Source organism: Onychomys torridus, chromosome 3, assembly GCF_903995425.1.
Source record: "Onychomys torridus chromosome 3, mOncTor1.1, whole genome shotgun sequence".
NCBI lineage: Eukaryota > Metazoa > Chordata > Mammalia > Rodentia > Cricetidae > Onychomys > Onychomys torridus.
In genome coordinates this window covers 107,947,047-107,970,634 of record NC_050445.1, presented here as the reverse complement: position 1 = coordinate 107,970,634, position 23,588 = coordinate 107,947,047, and the positions used below count along the sequence as shown (strand labels likewise).

The 23,588-nt window shown below is 47.5% G+C and overlaps 1 protein-coding gene across 1 annotated transcript in view; it reads right to left on the bottom strand.

Moving 5' to 3' along the window:
• Nup210 (nucleoporin 210) overlaps positions 1–23,588 on the bottom strand; it is a 99,093-nt gene that overhangs the window by 72,836 nt on the left and 2,669 nt on the right. Inside the window, exons 2-5 of the mRNA XM_036181791.1 lie at positions 14,273–14,409; positions 11,997–12,128; positions 3,231–3,327; positions 991–1,141 (exon numbers count right to left, since the gene is read on the bottom strand). Coding sequence (XP_036037684.1) covers positions 991–1,141; positions 3,231–3,327; positions 11,997–12,128; positions 14,273–14,409 — 517 coding nt within the window. The remainder of the gene's footprint in view (positions 1–990; positions 1,142–3,230; positions 3,328–11,996; positions 12,129–14,272; positions 14,410–23,588) is intronic.

The following is a 23,588-nucleotide window of genomic DNA, read 5'->3' as shown; positions in this document are numbered from 1 at the left end:
GACTGACCCACACTAGTTACATAGCTCCGGTACAGCCAAAACCCCAGACTGTTTATTTTTTGACTTCTCAGTATGTCCCTACAGGCACAGAGAAACAGGATATCACTTGCAACCCTACACCCTAGACCCCAGGAGAACCCCATAGGTATGGCACCAGGATGCACTCAAAACTGTCATTGCCAAAAACATATGACTACTCACTTACATTACCCATGTTCTATCTTGATTTAAAGTGACAGTTACTACACAGAAAGAAAACAGAGGAGCCAGGAGCAATGTCTACAGATGCTGTGGCTACCAATGTTCAAGCTCTCACTCCACAAATGCTCAGAGGTCCAAGATGATCTGAAAGAGGAAGTATTATGTGATCTCACTTCCTACTCCCTGGTCTCTTCCCACCCAGACCTCAGGAAGCAACTTGAGAGGCTGAGCAGAAGGAGGACAGGCCTCCTGTCCAGTGTACCCTGGGTGTCAGATTCCGAACCAGGAGCTGTGGCTTTCATTGTCAGAGAAAACTAATGGCAGAAATGACGCTTGTTGGCAGAAGTGCCGACAGACCTAGAATGTTCTGCGTGGATTCAGGGCCATCTTCCATCTCCATAGATTTGCTTCAGCACTCCAACAGCCTGCACAGGTCTGGACTCAGGGCAGGTGCTGCTTAGCAAGGCTGGCAGAAAAAGCCTTTTACTAACTAGGGAGAGGAGGGGAGATGCAACCATCCACAAATGGCCACCAAGCCAGTCTCAGATAGTAGGTGTGCCCCTGCATCAAGATGGGAGCACTTCCTGGAAATGAGATAACTCCTTCAAAACTGAGGAGGAGCTGCTGTGACCTCCGTGATGATGACTTCTGGAGCCTCAACATCCCTATGCCATGGCTCACATAAATCAAACAGAAAGATACAGAAGTCCTAACACCCTAGAGCCCGTTCCGTAATCCACTGTCTAGCTTACTCCACTGTGCGGACAGCACAGTGGAGCCTAGGCCCACCTTGTAGACAGCCTCCTGAATTCGAGCCTTGAGCTTGGAGCTTCCGGTCTTCATCCCAGACACGAGGATTGTGTCGCCCTGCTTGGCTGCTTTCTCCATCTCTGAGATGTAGGAAGGAGGGATATACGTGGATTCCAAGAAGGTGAGGATTCTGAAAGGGGAATGCATCAATGAGACCTGAACATGGAATTTCCCAGAACCCAGTATGACATTCACCATTATCAGGGTTTCCTACTGAGGGCTGGATCCCGGAATAAGGGGTGCTGACATCATGAATCACATTGCTTAGAAACATTAGAAACACAACTTTACTACTGTCTGAGTTAAAGCTGCAGGGCCTTTGTGGAATATGTCCCGTCTTGGGAATAGGCACTATATCAACACCCATACTTGATGACGTACACTGGAATTCAAGGTCATCAGCTGGGTCTACAGGGAAGAAGTCACAGTAAAAGGCAAGCCCAAGGCCCCAACTCAAAGAGGGTCAGTAATGCCAACCAACTCAACAAATAAGTCACATACAGTGAACCCTCCTGAGAGCATGTTGCCTAGTAGGCCTCGTTAATGGGGTCCCTACTTTGTCTTTCTTTCAGCCAGCAATTTATAATAAGCCCCCCTGCTCTGCCCGAGAAGGAACAACCTGCAGGACATGCTTGCAGTCTCCCCAGATCAACCCAGCACTGTGCTAAGCTGTGGTTTATCAGGAGTAGCTCAGTGACTGAGTGCAGCCTAGTGTACACAAGACCCATGCCCAGCATACCACCCAGACTGTCTGTCTGTCATTTTCCTAAGTGTCAAGATCCTGAAAATCAAAGAAAGACCAAGGGACTGTCCCAGGCTGACAGACAAAAAAGAAAAATGACAGCATGCAATATGTGACCCTGGGTTGCTACTGTAAGTTCTGAAGATAGCATGCACCTGGGTGAATCTCCTGATTTTTAAAATAATATTTAATTTTGTATGTGTGTCTTGCCTGCATGTGTATCTGTGCCCCATGTGCATGCAGGGCCTGTGAAAGTCAGAAGAGGGTGTTGGATCCCCTGGAACCAGAGCTACAGACAGCTCTGAGCTACAGGGGTGCTGGGAACCAAACCTGGGTCCTCTGGAAGAGCAGCCAATGCTCTTAACTGCTGAGCCATCTCTCCAGCCCCAACTTCCTGATCTTGGTAACTGTATTGTAGTGTAGATACTCAAGAAAATATCCTAATGGTAGTGAAAGCACAGTAAAATGATCAAAGTTGACAGGACATCACCCTGGCAACAGGCCCTCAAACAATTTAGGGAAATATTTTCTACACTACACTGGCATTTTCTGTAGGTTTTAAATTGAGTCACTCCAATGCCACTCCAGCCAACAGACAGATAGCCTTCAACCATGGATGTGTGTGTGTGTGTGTGTGTGTGTGTGTGTGTGTGGGTGTGTGTGGTGTGGGTGTGTGGGTGTGCATGTGTGTGTGTGTATTTGTGTCACAGCTCAAGTGAGAAGGTCAAAGGACAATTTGCAGGAGTCAATTCTCCTTCTAGCATGTGGCATGCCATGGGGACTCAAGTCATCCTGGTGATAAGCCCCTTTGCCCACCAAGCCATCTTGCTGACCCAGAAGGAAGTTTTCCTTCTGTTAAACATACCATTGACTCAGCATGGGCTCAGCAGCTCCCATGCTGGATAAAACAGATCTACAGAGATCTGAGTACAAATGCCCTCAGCCACTTACCAACAGGCCCATTCTCCCCAAACCTCAGTTTTCCTGGCTGGAAAGTGGAAAGGTCAGAGGTGGGCACAGGCCAGATGGTTGCTGGGGGAGGGGTGTAATGAGTCCAGATGCTCTGACACCCTCTCTTTAAGAGTCTGTCTATATTCCATGCTGGAGACCCAGCCTATCCTGAGAACTGTTTTTGCTGCTGACCTTTCCTCTTAGCTAGAACTTGCCTCCCCTTTAACTTGCTCACCAGGGAAGCACTTCCCTCTAGGGCCACCCACATGTCCCTTGCATCCCAAGGCAGCCTTCCAGAGTTCTGTGTCTTCTTTGTCCAGCTAAATATCCCAACCTCTCTGACAAATTCCCACAGAACACACCACCATGGATCACAGAGGCTGGCTGCATGCTTGGGAAGCACTAAACTCTTCCCCAATTAGTCACTGTGAGCACCAAGCATCCTAGGAGGTGCCCTGGTCTCTTCACTGACAGGAGGAAGCCTAAGGACCTCCAATTTCCTACATCCACTCAAAGAGCCTCTTACCGTAGTGCATTGTGGGAGTCTGAGAACCCATTGGCCTCTGTGTCCTTCACAATTGTCCAGTCAAAAACCAGTCCTGCAAGGGTGCTGAAGGTATTCCCTGTAAAAGAATTCAGAGGCAGAAATGCATGAGTTTGCTCCCTATGGTTCAGGGTCAGGGAGATGGCAACTTTGACTACATGTAGCCACAGTGCTCAGCACCACACCCCTGCAAGGCATACACACACCATGACCTCCATTTCAGAAACTAAAGCTCAAAGGAATGGTAATACTTGCTTCTTACCATCATGGACTGAGCCAAGATTTGAACCCAGGCCTGTCCCTCCCCCACTTAACCTTGAACCCTCTGTAGGTGTAGATACCTTTGGAGACCACTGAGACCTAGGCCATTAATCCCCCTCCTTGTCATTTCCTGAAGAAAGAAGGCCTCCCTTAGAGGTACAGGAGCATAGGAGTGTATCTCAGCAGCAGGGGCCACCAAGGGAAGGCAAGGCAAAGCTTCTCACCTCACTGGAGTGAAGAATCAGGGACAGAGGGAGGAAATGGAGACAAGATACAGAACATAAGAGCATGTTCCCAATGGCCTGTTCAGCCTGGTCCAATCTCCTGAGTTTGCACCCATTCAAAAGCTCATCAAATTATAAAGTCATCAACTGACAAGGTCAGATCCTTCATGGCCCATCTCTGAACATTCCTGCATCTGTGTCCAAGTCAACACGAGGCTATGAGAGACAGTTCAGACCCAAATCATAAAACAATAGGATCTTTATTTAGTCAGACTACCCTGGAATCTCACCTTCTTCACCCAAGATCTCAAAGGCCAAATCAGAGGCTGGAAAGCTGGCTCAGAGGTTAAGAATGTTGATTGCTCATCCAGGAGACTCAGGTTTGGTTCCCAGCATCCAAATCAGGTGGCTCACACCTGCCTGTAACTCTGATGCCCACTGGATTCTGTGGGCACCTGTATGCAGGTGGTGTAAACTCATGCAGGCACACACATATATAAATAAAGACTAAACTAGCAAATCTTTGTTTTTAAAGCCCAAATCAAACCACAGTTAGCAAAAAGGCCAGAGAAAGGTGGTCTTTGCCTTTACTTCTCAGGGAAGACTAGAGGGGAGGATTCTTCTTAAAGTTCCTTGGGCATCTTTCCACCTCTGGACAGGTAAACCTCCAGAATGGATAAAGGTACAGGGAGGTGTTGAACAGATGAAAAGTTATGGTTCTCAAACCCTAAGGAAGCCCTTGGACCCAAGTAGCTTGTCTCCCTAACACCTATGAGGTAGATACTGAAATCCATATCTTGAACTCGCATGGCAAGGACATCAGACATCTTTTCATCATACCCCAGAGACAAAGCGCACATCACCTCATAGCCTAGCCCCTTTCTGTGACACAACTGGTACCACAGGAACCTCTCCCCACCACCCCCCCCCCCCATGGTGACACAGACAGCCCAGCCTAGTCGATTTCTAACTTCATCATGGCAGAACCAAGCAGGCTGACCTGCAGGATGCTGATGGAGACCAGAGGCTATTCTATGATCCCTTTAGGTTATACAATCACTACCAGCCATTCAATATGATAACCTAATGTGTAGTCAGCCCCCTTGACCATGGTCATTTGCATATCTAAGAGTACTCAGAGTTCTTCCTGGTTCACTCCAGACGTCTCTCTGCTATAAAATGGGAACCAGAACTCTACCTTACGGATCTATTGGATCAATTCAAGAAAGTGTCTCCAGTGGGCTACAGAGATAGCTTAATGGTTAAGAGCCATGTGTACTGCACTTAGAGAGGATCTGAGTTTGGTTCCCAGCACCCACATTGGGTGACTCATTATCTCCTGTAACTCCAGGTCCTGACCTCCAAGGGCACCTGCACTCCTGCACACAAACCCAACATACACATAAACATAATTCAAAATAAATCTTAGGGCAGAAACCCCAGTGGGCAGGAGGGAGAAAGTGTCCCCAGTGAGCATGAGGGCCTTACGAGGAGGGCAGGGGAGGCAGACACCCCACAAGGGGCCTGTCTCCTAGAATGTCTATGGCGGAGCTTATGGCTCCTGGGCTCAGTTGTTAACACTCTCACCCCACTCTGCCTCCCACATTCCCAAGATGAAGAGACAGAAGAACCCAGGGCTTCTTAAAGTTTCACCAATCCAGAAGGATGTGCGTGGGGAACTGACCGGAATTTTCCAGGCTTCCTGTGTATGCAGATGTGGGACTCTCATTCAAAGGCAGTGGAAAGTGCCAGAAGGTTAGAAGAGAAACAGAAGACCCTTCCTAAAGTATGGAACCAGCTGAGGCATGCTCCCTCAGGGTGAGAAATAGTCCAAAGATGACAACAGATCCTCAGGGGGACCTTGAAACCCTGCCCTGCAATTTGGGGCACACACGGGCCAGGAACAGCCAACTAACTGCTGGTCTTTCCTGCCAGCCATTGTACCAGCGCCCACCATCCCACCTGGGTTGGGCTCTAGAGAACTCAAGTCTTATCTCTCCTTCCTAAATGGGTGGTCCTACCTTATACATGCACCCAACCCTCCCCACTGAGACTCCCACAGGTAGAGGGTAGAAATGGTTAAGAACGAGGAAAGGGAACAGGAGGACCCAGGGAACCCAGAGCCAGGGAAGGTATCACAGAAGCCATCCCAGGATGCATGAAGGAGGCAAGGATGCAGCACCCTGAACTGCTAAGGCTCCATGTCACTAGCACACATTCCACGGTTCAACCGGAGTCCACAATTGTAAACTTCTAGACAGCGGGATTGGAGCATGAAGCCAAGTCTGGCCCTTTCTGAGTACAGGACCCTGTGTGAACCTGTCCTGTAGGCAGGGTGGACACTGATTACTTCTGACAAAATAAAACCAGAGGAAGCCATATAATGGTTCCCACGCTGTGGCCCACAGCCCTCTAAGAGGAGAGAGTGAGGGAGGCACCACCAAATAAGCCTGCCCCAAGAGTAACGCGGGGGTGGGGTGTAGGTTTATGAGATGCAAAAGGCAAAATGGCCTCACAGACCAGGCCCAAAGTCTTGCTTCCCCAAGAGAAGCAGCTTGAGAAACAGCTATGAGTACCATGTGTGCAACTCACAGAACCCTTGACCCAATGGCTCACAGTCAAGAGACATAAACCAGGAGACCCAGGAGCTCAGACTTCAGAGGATATACCTCTTCTGTCCTAGTCCACAGGACAGAAGGGAGGAGGGCCTCAGAAAAACACTATGTAGCTCAAATGAACAAACACGTGTCCAATGCTCACTGGCTCCAAAGCCCAGAAGCAGTGGGAAGAATAGAGCTCAGCTCAACAAAGTAAAACAAGCCCTGAGCACCATGGCCAGTAAGAGCTGAGAGAAGTCAGCGAGAAAGGGCAAATTCCACCTGGGAAGTCAGGGAGAAAACCTGAACAAGAAGGCCTGGAGGATGCAGGGCTTCTGACAGCAGAGAATTGGGCCCAGGCCCTCCATCCCAAAGCTACAGCACAGCACAGGGAGGAGAGCATCTCTGGGGACCTGGAGCATGCTCAGTTCCATTTCACTGATGCACATGGTACACGAGGGATGAGAAATTCTGGAAACACTGCAAACAGCATCATGTCAAAAGGGCAGTGTCTGAGTTCCCAGTTCTTAAACCATAGCTTGTCATCATGACTGAATGTGGGGTCCACAAAAAATACAACAGTGGAACTTTTTTACATGGGGGCAATGACCAGAAAATAATCAAAAGTTCAAATGTGGAATTGTCACATGTTATGCCATTCAACTTTACTACAGCAACATGTGCATTTTGGTAGGCATTTTGTTCTGTTTTGTTTCTAATGAAACAAGCTCTCACTGTGTAGGCCAGGCGAGTGTTGAATCCACAGAGGTCCACCTGCCCCTGCTGTCCCAGGCGTGGACAACCACATCTGGCTAACATGAGCATTTTGCATTGGGCATTCCATTGTGCTCAGATTTGAAAACACCATGTGTTACAAATGCAATGTTTTAATATATGTACAAAGTTTCAGAGGACCCGAGTTCAATTCCTAGCATCCACATGGCAGCTCACAACTGTCTGTACATCCTGTCTCAGGGGACCCAACACCCTGACAGACAAAACACCAATGTACATAAAAATATCATAATTGTTTAAGAAAAACAAGGACTTTTCTGTATTTTCCTGTCATTCCTCAGCACATAGCAAACTAGTTTATCTTTGGGGTTATATTGTGTTATAATTTTGATTTTAAAAACTGTTCCACGAGGCTAGCCTACAATCTCAGCACTGTGCAGTAGAGGCAGGAAGAACAGGGGCACAAGACATCCTCAGCTACAGTAAGTTTGAGGCCAGCCTGAGCTGGCCCTGTCTCAATCCCTCCCTTACCTCAAAATATTGCTATTTGAATTGCCAACTAAAGTTGCATAGAAAATCAGTATGTGAATTTTGGCTTGGGATTTCTGAAATGGCCCTAAATTAATTTCTCCTATCTTGCGCTATGTATTTATGCAAAGCAACATTCTCAGCACTGAGACATCAAAAATCAAAATATCCATCAGCGCTGAAAAGGACAGCAGACGCTCTGTGTCCTACAGTATCAAATATCCAGCTGGGATTTAATTCTTTATGTAAAAGTGAGCAGGCCACCCATCTTGTTAGTATGCCAATTTGCTTTCATCTTTAATAAACACAAAAGCACTGTTTTAAAATGAATGCATGATTTATTATGAGTAAAAATTTGACTTGATGCCTACTTTAAGTCCCTACACACCCAAGACCATATGAAAATTGCTTGACTACAGGAGGAGAATGCTTAAGGAGTCCTGTGACAGTCCATTTCAGTTCCTAAAATAAACACACCTATGACAGAGCATTATAGTTTGGATCTTAAATTCCCCCAAAGACTTGGTCACCAGCCTGTGGCACCTCTGAGAGTGGAGGCATGCCACCACAAGGGATACTGGAAAGCAATAAGATCAAACAACCGCAAACTAAAATTCTGAAGTGAGCCAAAGTGAACCTTTCTTCATTCTAAGCTGAATCTTCAGGTATTTAGTCATAGTAGAACACTAACACGGGTAACGTGTAAAGGAAGCCAGTTTATGTAGCTCAGGGTTCAAGAGAATGGATATGCAAGATTAGGTTGCCACATCCAGTGAAGACCTCAGGTCAAAGATGCATCATGAGGGATTGGGGACATGGGTCATAGATACAGTACTTGCCTAGCATGCATGAAGCCCTTGGTTCAAGTCCCAGCACTGCAGAAAACTGGATGTGAGAGAACATGCCTATAATTCCATCACTCTGGATGCAAAGGCAAAGGGGTCTGAAATTCAAGGTCATCCTCAGCTACATAGTGAAATAGAGGTCAGCCTGGGCTACATAAGAGTCCATTTCACAATGAACAAGCTGCTTCATAGCATTTTAAACATGGTGAAAATGCAGAAGGTTAGGCAGGCAGATGGTAGACTTGCTAGGTATGAACTGCAAGAACTGCATCGGTCCCTCTTATGACTGAATCAACTCTTAACGGGACCACCACTCCCGAGCACTCGTACTCTGAGAGCAGAAAATGAACTTGAGTTTCAGGCAGGCAAATCACATTCAAACCACAGCAAGCAGATGGTCTACGCAGAGTGCAGAGTGCTGCCAACATCCAGGAAAAGTACTGCAGCAGGAGAGAATCAGAGCAGCAGCAGCATACTCCGCCACCTATGAGCCATGTGACCCAGGTAAGTTACCACAGCTTCCTTGTCTATGCAATGGGCATTACCCAACTTGCTTGTGGCCTAGCACAAGGGTTGGCATCCACAGACTTCCACACATCTGATAAGCTGTGGAGCTAGTGTTGAGTAACAACAGGGATCTAGAGAAGATACAACCATTCTCAGACAGTGAAGTCCTCAAAGCTTACAAAGGTCAAGTTCATTCACAGAAGAGAAGAGACAAAGGTCAAAGTATGTCTGGCTGAGGAAGGCCAATCAGAAAGCACACCACTCAGCTGTTTCTTAAAGATTTATTTATATGTACCAATGCAGGCCTAGTGTCCAGAGGAGGCTAGAAAAGGGTGTTGGATCCCCTGGAATTGAAGTTACAGATGGTTATAAGCCACTATATAGGTGCTGGGATTAAAACCTGAGTCCTCTGCAAGAGCAATTAGTGCTCTTAACTGTTGAGCCATCTCTCCAGCCCCACTCATCTGCATTTACTCAAGAGAAGCTAAGCCATGTGTTTACACGTAAGTTCACAGTGGCAAAGCAGAAACCCAAAATTCTATCAGCTGACAGCTAGAGAAACAATGTGGTCTGTCCACACAGTGGAATGCTGTTGGACAATAAAAAGAACCAACTGCTGTCGCCTGGTTCTAAGCGCACGGGCTGACAGCACCGGGCTTAGTAGTGAGAGAAGATGGTCAGAAGACTCTGTGGCTGTGCCATGTGACGGCACTTCCAGGAAGAGTCCAGAGCAAGAAATGCAGACAGAAACCTGGCTGGGGAGGGAGGACCGTGCCATGGGCTGGGCAGCGGTCAGCTGGCAGTAAATGTTCACAGGTTTTGGGTTTCCTTCTACACTGATGAGAAGGTCTAAAATTAGACAGTGATAGGGTGATGGCAATACAAATTTTGTGAATTAAACCAGAACCTACTTTTTAAGAAGGTGAATTAGGCCTGGAGAGATGGCTCTCTGGCCAAGAGCACTGGCTGCTCTTGCAGAGGACCAAGTTCGGTTCCCAGCCCCTACATGGAGGCTCACATGTTCCAGGTGATCAGAAGCCCTCTTCTGGCCTCTGTGGGTACTTCACATATGTGGTGCACATACATACATGCAAACACTCACACACATAAAGTAAATCTTTTAAAAAATTAGAACAAGGTGAATTAATGCATATAAATCTCAGTAGGAATAATCTAAGCAACTTCAGGCAGAAACAGAGCAGGGGTCAGCAAACTACAATCCGTGGGACAAAGCTGGCCCCTGACTGCTACCCTCCCAGACAGAGTTTCTCTGTGTAGCTCTGACTGTCCTAGAACTCGTTCAGTAGACCAGGCTGACCTCGAACTCACAGAGATCCACCTGCTTCTACCTCTCGAGTATTGGGATTAAAAGCATGTGCCACCCAGCTCCCAGCCTGCTTTTATAAAATAAAGTTTTACCAGGACCCATCCACTCATTGATGCATTCCTTTGGCTACTCTGGAACAACAAGGCCCCAGGTGAAAAAATGTGACAGAGACATATGCCCAGAGAACCTTGGTTCCATTCACTATGCTGCCCATCACTGAACAAGACGGCCAACTTCTGACCCAAAGCAGGACCCCTGGAGCCAGGTTACAGCTCAGATTCTGACTCGGCTACAAGGCAACGACTACACACCTGCCCCCCACCCCAATGTACACCCATGTCTGGTAAGCCCACAGTCCTTACCACTACTCACCTCACCATTCTGTCTTCCTCCAGAGTTTTACCTGCACCCTACACACCACCTCAGGTATCCCCAGGAATCCTCCTCTACTGTGTCCTAGTGACCTGTAGATGCTTGGGGCTGGAAGCAATTCTGATTTTGTAGTCTTCAGATCTGGGGATATTTGCATTGACCCTTCCAAGTGCTTCATTTCAGATTCCAGATTTCCTGATGTGGGCCACTCATTTCATGCACAGAGCTTGCTTATTCACAGGTAGTAACCCCACTGCCCAAAGTTCTAGGGGCAAGGACCCATGTTCTGAAGGCTTAGGTAACAGCCGTGGAGCTATGCTGCTCAGAGGTGGTAAGCTTTCTTTTTTTTAAATAATTTTTAAAGATTTATTTATTTTAATGCATTATGGTACTCTATCTTCATATACACCTGCATGCCAGAAGAGAGTATCAGATCCAATTATAGATGGCTGTGGTTGCTGGGAATTGAACTCAGAATCTCTGAAAGAGCTGCCAATGCTCTTAACCGCTGAGCCATCTCTCTAGCCCCAGATGTGGTAAACTTTTAAACAATTAGGGCCAAGTGGGGGGAAGTTAGGTAACCAGGGGCCTGGGCTTGAAGGGGATTATCAGGGCCCTAATCTTTCTTCCATCTCTTTGCTTCCTGGCTGCCATAAAGTAAGCAGTCTCTTGTGACTGAAGTGCCCACCATGATGCTCTGCCCTGCCATGGGCTCAAAGACATGGACTGGAACCTCTAAAAACATGCATTAAGAATATCCCAGGTATTCTGTCACAGTTATGACAAGCTGAATGACACACTCCTCTTGCTCCTCTTCCAAGAGAAGAGGTCAGTCTGCTACCACCAGGCAAGGCCACACACGAGAATCCCACCCCAGAACCAGTCACTATCCATGCTAGTCAAGAAGTGACACCGAGAAACTGAGCCAGCAGCCCACTGCTGCCCTCACTTATACAGGTGTTTGGAGGTCTGGAGTGCTTAGGAAATCCAAAACAGCCTGGAAACTGGGCAGGAATAAAAGGGTTTCTACTGCTTCCACCACTGCCCAGAAGTGAGCTCCTGAGACACAGGTACCAAGGACCGTCTCCGCACAGATTATCTCTGCATGGGCACCAAGCCTGCTCCCAGAGTCAGCTAATACCTGCACACACACAGTCCAGGCCACTGAACACGAGGAGGGCTGAGGCTTGATGCCACCAGGGGAAGACAAGCTACCTCAGAGATAGCTTCTACCCGCTCTACTTCTCCTTGGCAGTGGCTCCCCCTTCTTAGCTGGAACAGTAGCTAGTCATGAGAGGACAAGAGGCTATGGCCAAGGCAGCAGCCTGCCAAAGGGCAGCCAGTGCGGTCACCTTCTGAGTCCAGAGCCTGGATCTTCAGCTCCAGTGGAGAGTCTTCAAGATAGAGCTCACGGGTAGTAGAGACAATCTGAATGCCATGGATGAGGTCAACGATGGCGTCGCAGCGTAGCACCTGGCCTGTGGCTGCAGGGACAGAGAGGAGTTAGTGCTGAAAACAGTGCCCAGCCACTGTCCCACCTCCAGGGCCACCTCCAGTGGTAGTGACTACAGTAACCAACAAGTCAATACACCACTAAGGAAGTGCTAAAGAAATGCTGGATCACGGAGCTACATATTCAGCCCCTGCTATGGAATGATTACTTTTATTTGTGTGTATATACATATAATGTTCTGTGTGTATGCCGCCTAAGTGCAGTTGACCACGGAGGCCAGAAGAGAGCGTTGGGTTAAGAGTTACGAGTTACAGGCAGTTGTGAGACATGAAATGTGGGTGCTGGGAACTGAACTTAGGTTCTCTGCAAGGACAATACATGGTCTTAATTACTGAGTCATCTCTCCAACCCCACATTTTAAATTTTAAATGCTGAATACTTGCTCTCCTCCCACCACCGCCTTTTTTTCCTTTCCTTTTCTTTTTTTGCTTTTCTTTTTGAGTCAGGGTCTTACTGTATAGCCCTGGCTGTCCTGGAACTCCCTATGTAGAACAGTAGACCAGGTAGGCTTTGAACTCACAGATTCACCTACCTCTGCTTCCCAAGTGCTGGGATTAAAGGCATATGCCCAGCCTGCCGAGTATGATTTTTACCAGGAGGCTATCTCACAGATGTTCCATTGTGTTAAACATTTAGTGTTCAGATTCAGTTCCATGTTAGGAACACTAGTTTTATGTACCTAACAACTTGGGTTTATTTATCTTATTTCCTACCTAGCATAGATTCCCGGGTTTGTTGGGTCACAGCATATAAAATTTATTGTTGTTTTTTAATTGTTTTTTAATTATGTGTAGGGTGTGTGTTCATGTGCAGGTATGTGCCTGTGAGTGTTGGTGCTTGTGAACATCAGAGGCTTCAGATTCCCCTGGAGCTGGAGTTCCAGGTGATTGGGGGCCATCTGACATGTGTGTTGGGAACTGAACTTGTGTCCTTAGGAAAAACAGGATGTGATACAAATGGCTCAGACTTCTATCTGGCTCATAGTTTTGTTTTGAGGTAGGTCCAGTCTGGCTCTGAACTACTAGACCCAAGCAATTCTCCTGCCTGAGTAGCTGGGACTATAGGTGTGTACCACTGAGCAGGACAATATGAGAATTGTTAAGGTTCTTGATACATGGGCTAATACAGATAGAACAAGTGTTTCTATCTGTTGCCTGGTGAATGGTCAGAATAACTAGCATTATACACAGTTGTCCTCATACTAGAGAGTTCTTCAGGTAATACTGTTATCTATCTTATTAATGAGGAAGTAAAAAATCTGTGCTTATATCTATGCATCCCCCTTGCAATATAGTGGATAGTCTTACAGAATGCTGAGTTAGTAAAAAAAAGGAGACCAGAGAACTGGCTGCACAAACCTGGAGACGAGTCCCCAGAACTCCTGTAAAGGAGGAAGGAAAGAACTGACTCCACAAAGGTGTCCCCTATGTCCACATGTGTGCTGTGCCACATGGCCCCATATCATCCACACAGTAATAAGTAAATAAAAATAAAACAAACAAAAGAACAAGGAGCCAGCCCAGTGTGAGTCCTGACCCTGGTGAACTGGCCGAGGCACAGAGTCAGCTGCTGGGTGCCGCTTGCCTTCGTAGTTACAGCCTGAGCACAACCTCCTGTTCCCACACAGCTTTAAATGTGGATTCACAAGGAAATGGCTAGGTTAACTGTGCTGGCTAACACTTGGCTCCTTAGTGTGAACTGGTTTTAGGAATGTAGGAGACAGTTCTAAGCCAGCACTGCACTAGAACACAAGACAGACTGGTCCCAGGAGTATAGCATCCCAGGGGACCCTGGAACCAATCCACTACGGATACGGAAGAAAATTGTACTCCACATCTGTAATGTGATGAATCAAATATGGGGAAGGAAAAGGCACAGTTTCCTACTAGGTTAATTTTTTTCATATTGATTTGACACCAGCTAAGAGCACCTCGGAGTAATAAATATTAATTTATGAGTTTTGAAAGCCAATCTCCACAAGGTAAAATGCTGCAAATTCAGTGAGGAGGGACCAGGGCAGGTGTCTCCTAAGCTCCCCCTGGTGGAGGTCTCAAGGTGGTGTTTCCCTGCCTCACAGTCCCATCAAGGATCTCCCAAGGCACGTGAAACCCTTACTGATGTCCTCTGCAAAGATGATGCTGGTCAGGCGGGCTGGCTGGGTTAACCGGGCTTGTACCACTGCCTTCTGGGAGCACTGCTGTTCATTGGGGCCCAGTGGCTCTATGCTGGCTACCTCTGGCCGGGTGGATGACCTGCGGTGAAAAGAGGAGAGGTCACTCCCTGGAGCCATACTGCAAGACACAGCCAGGCCCAAAAGCCAGAGCAGTAGCTTCCATCTGGGAATCTGTTGTTTTCAAACCCAGAGCAGAGGTGAGGATGCTCACACACCAACCTAAAAGAAAAACAGAGAAGGAAAGAGGACAAGCCAAGGCCTTCCACCCCCAGACCTCTGCAACCTGAGCACATGAGTCACTGCACACAGCCCACACTGGGTAAAACAAGCCAGACACTGGGCACCTGGACACAGTCTTGGTATTCAACTGTCACTGTCCAAGATACAGAGGCTGTATGAGGCCTCCTTAACTCAGGGGTAAGGCCCAAAACCCCAGTGAAACCCCAGTTGGTATTGCAGCCTTTATCTATGCTCCAACTTTTCACACACACACACACACACACACACACACACACACACACTTATAGTGAACTTTAGTTTATACTATTAGGCCCAGGAAGAGAGTAAGAGTGGTAACATAAAAATAATACAAGTTAGAATAAGACTGTAATGAAAGTTCTTTGTTCTTGTTCTTGTTTGTTTTTCAAGATAGGACTCCTCTGTGTAATGGCCCTGACTGTCCTGGAACTTGCTCTGTAGACCAGGCTGGCCTCGAACTCAGAGATCCACCTGCCTCTGCCTCACTAGTGCTGGAATTAAAGGTGTATGCCACCCCATCTGGCTATGAAAGTTACCTAAAACTTTTCAACTGAATGGTTTACTTCTGGAATTTTCCATGTAATATTTTCAACCTGTGAGTTACTCATGTAAATCTCCATCAGCAGGAAAGGGCTTATACATGAGGAGCAAATACTGGTATCTCAGCTGATCCAGGCTGGGCTCAGAGCACTCACTCAGATGTTATCCTTCATCCCCATGTGGCTTCTACAGGCCCTGGAGACCACTAAGTATAATGACAACAATCACAGGGTCCCTATGCACTCAGAGCTGGCATCATAACCACATGGGGGGGAGAAAGGCAGATGAGCACATCAGCAGGTAAGTAGGGACATCCTAAGTAAGACATGGTGGGGAAGCCATCAGGTATCACTGCCTCAGCTCCTTAACACAGGACAGCAATAATCCCGGGTCACAGGAAACTGAGGACCAACGTCAGAGTCTACCAGATGAGGCACTGAGAATGCTAAGTGGGTATTCACTGTTACTGCGGGTCCCAGGGAATCCTTGGAATGAATGCCACAGAGATGGCAGGGAGACCTGTCCACAATGGCCCTGAGGTGGAGAGCAGACAGGTATCCTGCATTTTGAGAGTAACCTGTACAAAGTAACCAAAGGCCCAGGGCAGGACAGCCACTGAGCGGCCAACACTCATTCCTTAGTCTCACACAGCTCAGTCTCCAACACAGCACAAGCCTGCTGGAGTCTGTCACAACTAAAAGTCAGCCATGGTGGTGCTTGCCAGTAATCCCAACAACTCAGGGTCATCTGGAATCCAAGGTCCTTCTCAGCTACATTGCAAGTTTGAGGGCAACCTAAGCTATATAAGACCTTGTCTCAAAACAAAACAACGGTACACAGCACACTTGAACAGACATCCCTAGGCTTTCAGCCTCGTGTCTGGTATCTTTTTGGAGGCCAGGTGGACAGAGGCAACATCTCCAGCCACAACTGAGAACATTGTGACATAGAGGACACAGGTATCAGCTGAGCTGCTATAGGCAGCCTAAAACACAACAGCCACATGCACTGAAGGTAAATATACTAAACCAACCTCACCTGTCGGTGAGGAAAGAGATGGGCTCTCTGGGGAAAGGCATGTGAGGTTGGCTCAGGGTGTCCTCTGAGGAGACAGCACTTCAGAAGCCAGGGGGAAAAAGCAAGTGGGCAAGAAAAGGGCCTCACACTAGGTGATAATTGAACTTTATTCAGTAATAGTTGAAGATATTTTTCAAGGAGATCAAACTTCACACACACACACACACACACACACACACGCACACGCACACGCACACGCACACGCACACGCACACGCACGCAAGAGAACAGCCTAGGACATACACGCCAATAAGAGGAAACTAAGGAAACACTACAAATGATTGCCTTGTAGTATGCCAGCTTGGATCAGGAACTGGGACAGGACCTCTCTGGAAAGCCCAGTAAAGCCCAAAAAGTCTAGGGCATCATGAGTAGTCATGTTCTGCTCTGAATGTCCTGGTCCCACAGGTGTGACTTGGAAAGCTACTGGAAGAAAACAATGTTCATTATTAGCTGTGTAACTTTTCTGTAAGTCCAGAATGATTCCAAATTTTAAAGAGAAACAGAGGTGAGGTGTGAACATGTAGAGTACAGGTTTTTAGGGCAGTGACACTATGTGATAGCTGTGATTGTGTGCAGATGTCCCTCAAAGGCCCATATGCTATAGCTTGGTCACAGGGACACATGGCTACTGGGAAGAGGTGAAATCTCTAGTGGAAGAGCTCTAGGTCACTGGGGTGAGCATTTGAAAAGGCTACTGAGACTCGGGCCTCTCTTAATTCATATCAAGAGGCAGTTCCTCTGCCAGAATGTAACGTGTCACTAAGAGTCCATTTTCATGTCCTGGGTTGTTGTCTTGCCTTCCCACTGACGGGAAGGAGGACTCAGGGCTCAGGTGAGCATGCACCAGGGAGGGGAAGCCTGCAGTTTCGCTTAGGGTGGCTAGCTGGACGAGGTGTGGCTGAGGGATTCCACACTCTTGGAAGACAGGCAGGTCTGCCATCGGTGCCAATTAGTGTTCCCAACTGAGGCAGCCATGTGGGTTTCCTTCCTTTTCCTGTTCACATTATACTGAGTTTACTTTTGTTTTAATATCAAGCCAACTTTGCATTCCTGGGATTGACCCTCTTGCTCATCCCTGTCATTTCTCTGGATTTAACTCTCACATTGTAGTGAGGGGTTCAGTGTTGGGGTCTGTGGTTTTTCCTTTTCCTAGACTGTTTCTGTCTGTGGGCAACTGTGAGGAACTATTGCACTAAGTTAGGGACTGTCTGCTGTGCTTCCCTGCCTGGGGAACCCCAGGATCTGCCTCCCCACAGGTTCACAGGAGGCTCAGGTGAGGAGTTTAGTTTACACCAAAGTTTTTAAGAACAAAGTAAATTTTAGCAACTGTATGGAGTAGACCAGAAAGCCTTGGGGGCTGCACAGCTTTCCAAGTGTATTCAGAAACGGCTGAAAAGTCGGACCTTGCAAGCAGCTCCCAGATGCGGAAAGTGGGTTCAGTGACTGTCATGCAGCCATGCCATCTCCTCATAGGCTCCTACCTTGCTCCTTCCAAAGTCCCCAGATGACAACAGCTACTCTGCAAGACCAGGTCCTAATCTCCCTGCCAATAGCCCAGGACACAGGCACAGGAAAGACAGCCACCTGTGTCACTCATGTAGGGATGCCCTTGACCTCCATCTATCTTGTCCTGTAACAGTACCTAACTCTTCTGTGGACCTGCCTAGGATGATGTCAATGGGTCCCTCAAGTTCTCACACTGAAATCAATTCAAGCTCCCAAGATGACAGAACTGGGGAGTGATTAGGCCATGGGGACAGAACCTCCAGGAAGGGCCCCGTGCTATTTAAAGAGGCCTCTCAGAGTGGCCTGGTTCTTTCCCTCCATCCAAGGGCACAAGAAGCTAGCAGTTTGCGACTGGAAAGTGGCCTCACAACATAGTCACTCAGACACTATGTGTGACTTCCAGCACTAAGGGAAGGAAATACATTCTCATTATTTCAAGCCACTCTTCGGTCTATGGGTTTGTAACAGCAGCCAGAAGAGATGGAGACCTCTTCCTCTCTCAGTCCAGGAGGCTCCAGAGCACTCTGGCCTGTGGACACCAACAGACACACTACTGGGGCCTGGCCAACAAAGCCCTTGTGCATTCTGACCACAGAGCAGGCCTTTGACTGTCACAAGTGCCTAGGGCGGGTCCAATCAGAACAGGTGCTGTGGGCTGATGCTCACACAGACTGGAATGTGGGAGGGCATTGGGCTGCAATGGCATCTTGCTACCCTAAGAGAGTGCCAAGGGACACCACAGCCAAGACCTAAGGACCAAGGAGTAGAGCCTGGGGACCATGAATTTATTCCCAACCCCAACACAGAAACCTGAAACAAATCCTGCCTCCTTCAGGAACCAAAACTATATCCCCCTGTTGCACTGCAACCATTTTGGTTTGCATTTCCTGTCCCATGCAGCATCACAAGGCTGGGGAGATAGAGCCTCCAGGCTGAGCTCTTCAGACCCAGTACTATAATAAACACCACCACAGTAATGTTCATTATTATACAACTGTTCTGTTTTGTGTCAAACAGTAAAGTGTGATGTGCACAGCCATGTCCCAACAGTCCTATTAGAACCCCAGGTGACACGTGACGAAACCTCCACACGATGTCACCATAGCCCTAGAAAATAATGGCTTCAACACAGCTCAGACAGGAAGGTGTGACACAATTCTGCTCCTTTGCACTGGGTACAGACAGCATCCAAACACAAAGCTGAGAATTTCCCGCCCTATCTGGTGCCGCCCACAAAGAGGGTTGGACTCCCAGACCCTACAGAAGATGGCATCAGCCACCACCCAATCAGCCCTTCCCCTAAATGCATCCTCAATGCTGTTTCCTCAAGTTAACTGATTTTTTTCAAAGTTGCTGAAGGAGGCTGAGCGAGCCAGGCACCATCTGAGGAGTCCTCATCCACTTCACAGCCCTGCCACCCACTGCAGGGAGGCACCAGGTGTCAGGCTCCTCAACAGCAGTATCACCCCTCCAGAACAGGTTCTGCGGCTTTAAGAAAATAACTTTAGGATTGAGTGAAGAATAATATTTTTTTTTAAGCTGAGGATCGAACCCAGGGCCTTGCGCTTGCTAGGCAAGCATCTACCATTAAGCTAAATCCCCAACGAAGAATAATATTTAAAGGGGTTAGAAGATAAACTAACTTTATCATCCTGGTTCCTACTGGGCATCATCAGGAACACGGAAACATTCTCTTTCTGGTCCTGCAGTTTCTGGACAGCAAGAGCAGCTGCCTGGACACCAGCATCTTCTCAGGACCCTTCCTTGACACTGTGGTTTGGCTTTTAAATGTCTCCGGAAAGCCTTGTCCTGCACACTTAGCCACTGAGAGATAAAAGAACCCTAAAGAAGTTACTCCTCATCCTATGGAAGTCAGGGCATTGGAAGAAATATTGGGATCCCAACCACATCCTCTCACCTACCTCCTTTTTACTTCCTGGCTACCGTGAGGGAAGCTGAACTTGGCCCACTACCCACTCCCACCATGGTGTCCTGACTCACCACAGGCCGAAACCATTTTAAACTGATCCTTCTGAAATGTGCACTAAAACAAAAATTTTCCCATTAAAGTTGCTGATCTTAGTCGTTTTCTCATAGTAATGGAGACCTGACACACCTACCATGAGGCCCTCCCCACCACCCGACTCAGCACAGTCATAGCCAAGCACCACTTGTATCTTTTCATTCTTGATGTGTATGAGTATCTTGGCTGTTTATATGTCTGTGCACATGTGTGCCAGAAAAGAACATGTGATCGCCCAAAACCGTGAGCCACCACAGTGGGTACTTAGAATTGAAACTGAGTCCTCTCAACTGCTGAGCCATCTCCCATTCCCTTTTCATTTTTTTCTTAAATTAATTCTCCTTTTATTGAAAAGGTAATGCAAAAGGAAACCCTATCCACTAGGGTAAACAGACACTCTTGTTTCCAGAAAACCAGATGTAAAAATGTTCTTTACTGGGGGCCCATGCTTTCTTCCCACAGAGGCGCTCAGAAGCAGACAGGGACTTAAGAGTGCTCAAAGGAGGAGGCAATGAAGGGACAGTAACTTAGGAAATAAAACTTTTGGTTAATACAGTTAAAGAAAGAAAGAAATCAAGTGGGAGGGCAGTTGACAGGGGCTGGTGTAGGAGGAAGTGGGGAGCTAGTGTTTAACGGCTGAGGAGTTTCAGTTTTACAAGACAGAGCTCTGGATGGATGTCAGGGTGCTCTCAAGCACGGAACTGGGTAAACAGTTAGGAAGCAAATTCTGTGTTAACATACTTTTTGTTTTAAAATAAGAGGGGCTGGAGAGACAGCTCGGTGGTTAAGAGCTCTTACTGCTCATGCAGAGGACCCAGGTTCAGTTCTGAGCACCCACATGGCAGTTCACAACTGCCTTTAGCTCTGGTTCCAGGAGAGTCAACACTCTTTTCTGGCCTCCATGGACACCAGGCATGCATACACATGCATACACATACATAAACACAGATAAACACTCATACACATATAAGAAAATAAATCTTTAAAAAGTTATCAACAGGGGGCTGGAGAGATGGCTCAGAGGTTAAGAGCACTGACTGCTCTTCCAGAGGTCCTGAGTTCAATTCCCAGCAACCACATGGTGGCTTATAACCATCTGTAATGAGATCCAGTGCCCTCTTCTGGCCTGCAGTCATACATAATAAATAAATAAATCTTAAAAAAAAAAAAGTTATCAACATACTGACTCAAGAAAACCTTTAAGGAAGTCTAAAGGATCAAGAGTGGACTATGAGATGTTGGGGGTGTGGTCTGGTGTGCAGTCCTAGGTTCCAGTCCAGCACCACTAAATAAATAATAAATAATAAAAAGTGAGCTTTCAAAGGGCGACACTTTGTCATCACCACAGCTACATGAGACCCACTGGCACACAAAATGTCCCAGCTCTTTGGGTGCCACTGCCTTTAAGAGAGCTCTCCCCCCACCTTTGAGAACACCGACCAGGACCTGTGCAGGGTCTGAGGAACCCATAGACTCAGGCAGGTCAGGCCAGAAAAGAATAATGGGGGGAAAAAACAAGGAGGGAGGGGGAGAGAGGCAAAGGAGAGGGATGGGAAGAGGGAGGGGGAGAGAGGCAAAGGAGAGGGATGGGAAGAGGGAGGGGGAGAGAGGCAAAGGGATGGGAAGGTAGAATTGGTGGTCAATGCAGCGTGCCCTCTGCACATCTGCAGGGATCACCTCTCATGAGTTTGCAGAATAGATCACCTCAGGGTCAGGCAAAATAGGGGAACCCCACAAGGGAAGCGGAAGAAAACCATCTGGGGCCCCAGGTCAGCTCAAGTCAATAGACACTCTCCAGAACCTCACGCCCACTGGTCTGGTGAAGTGAGCAAGCAGGGCGGCCTCTTAGAGTGCAGCCCCTCAAGAACCTCAGGGCAGTAGCTCTCTCACGTTCATGGTTCTCAGAAAAGCAAGGCCTCAGAGACTCAAGCTCAATGACCGACCTGGCAACCCTTTTCCTGCCCCCTAACCAAAGCCCACAAGGTCTCATGTGACCTGGGCCTGCCGACCTCTCTAACCTCACCTTCTGATACCCTTGTGAGAACCCTTGTTTTTTAATCAAAGGTACTCAGTTAGACAAAGGTCCATATTCTTGAACAGCTCCCTTTCCCCTTCTGCAAGTTAGCCAATTGGACTGTAAAGTCAGTTCCCATCAATGAGGTACACCACCTACAGGGATAAGATAAGCTATTTTGATGAATGTGTGTTAGCTAGCTTCATTTAGGTTCCTTTTTTTTTTTGGTTTTTTGAGACAGGGTTTCTCTGTATAGTTTTGGTGCCTGTCCTGGATCTCACTCTGTAGATCAGGCTGGCCTCGAACTCACAGAGATCCACCTGGCTCTGCCTCCCAAGTACTGGGATTAAAGGTGTGCACCTTTTCCCATCACCCTAACCTCACTGAATGAACCTCCCCTTCTAAGCCACTCAATTCCAGGCCAGAGCCCTTGCTGTTCTCTCCAGTGAGAACAGACTCAAGGTCCAGCTAGACTCCAGGGAGACATCATCCAAAACACATGTCTCAGATTGTCGTCCATTTCTTCCACAGGCCATGTTCAAATGCTCCCTCAGTCGAACTTTGAATTCCAGGAAGTCAGGGTATCACCCACTCCTTCCCTGCCATGCCTTCTTAAGCAGTGTTCAGCATAGTGAAGTCACCTTATTTGTCCCCTGTGTAAAGTGACTGACTGACCCAGAACGAGCTCTGACTGGTCTGAGAATCCTTATTGCTAGCAGTTTGGGGAACACAGAGAGGCAGGAGGCACAGCGCCCTGAGGACTTTCTCTAGACTTTTAGGGACCTGACTTAGCAAAAATAGATATCTGTGGCTTCCACCCATAAAAGAATTTCAGAACCAGCCTGTCTAGGAACAGGAGTCGGGGTTTATCTTAGTTAGGATTTCTTTTGCTGTCATAACTTGGGGAGGAAAGGATTTATTCAGCTTACAATTCTAAGGTCACATTCCATCACTGAGGGAAGTCAGGTCAGGAACCCAAGGCAGGAGCTGATGCAGAAGCCATGGAGGAGTGCTTGCTCAGCCTGCTTTCTTATAGAACCCAGGACCACCAGTTCATGGGGGCCACCACCCACAGTGAACTGGACCCTCCACATCAAGCATCCATTAAGAAAATGCACGACAGGCTTACCCACAGGCCAATCTGGTGGGGTATTTTCTTACTTGAGGTTCCTCTTCCAAAATGACCCCAGCTTGTGTCAAGTTGACATAAAAACTAGCCAGCACAGGGTTTATCAGACTTTTCAATCTTTAAAAAAAATCTTTTCTAATTTATTTTAAGAGTGTGGGTGTTTTGCCTGTATGTGTGCATGTGCACCTTGTGTGTACGGTGCCCTCAATGGGCAGAAGAAGGCATGTGATCCCCTAGAACTGGAGTTACACACAGTGGTGAGCCTCCATGTAGGTATTAGATGTCAAACCCTGGAAGAGCCAGCTCTTCAGCCCCCTTCTGATATTTTAATATAGTCTTGAGCACAAAGGTTAAGAGAGAAAAACAAGACACACCCAAGAGCATGGTTGTCACAAATAAGACAGACCCTAATGTGTGTTCCAGCTCATCCAGGGACAGCCACCTTTCTTTGTCTTTACAATAGTCATATGTGCAGGGGCTGGAGAAATGGCTCAGCAATTAAGAACACTTGTTGCTCTTGCAGAGGACTCATGTTTGATTCCCAGAACCCACTTGGTAGTTTATCACTTACAGTCATCCATAACTCCAGTTCCAGGAGATTGGACACCTTATACTTGCCTCCCCAGGCACTAGCCATGCACACATAAAATAAATAAACCTAAAAAAATTTAAAAAGAAAAGAAAAGAAAGAAAAAATTGTGCGTGGGT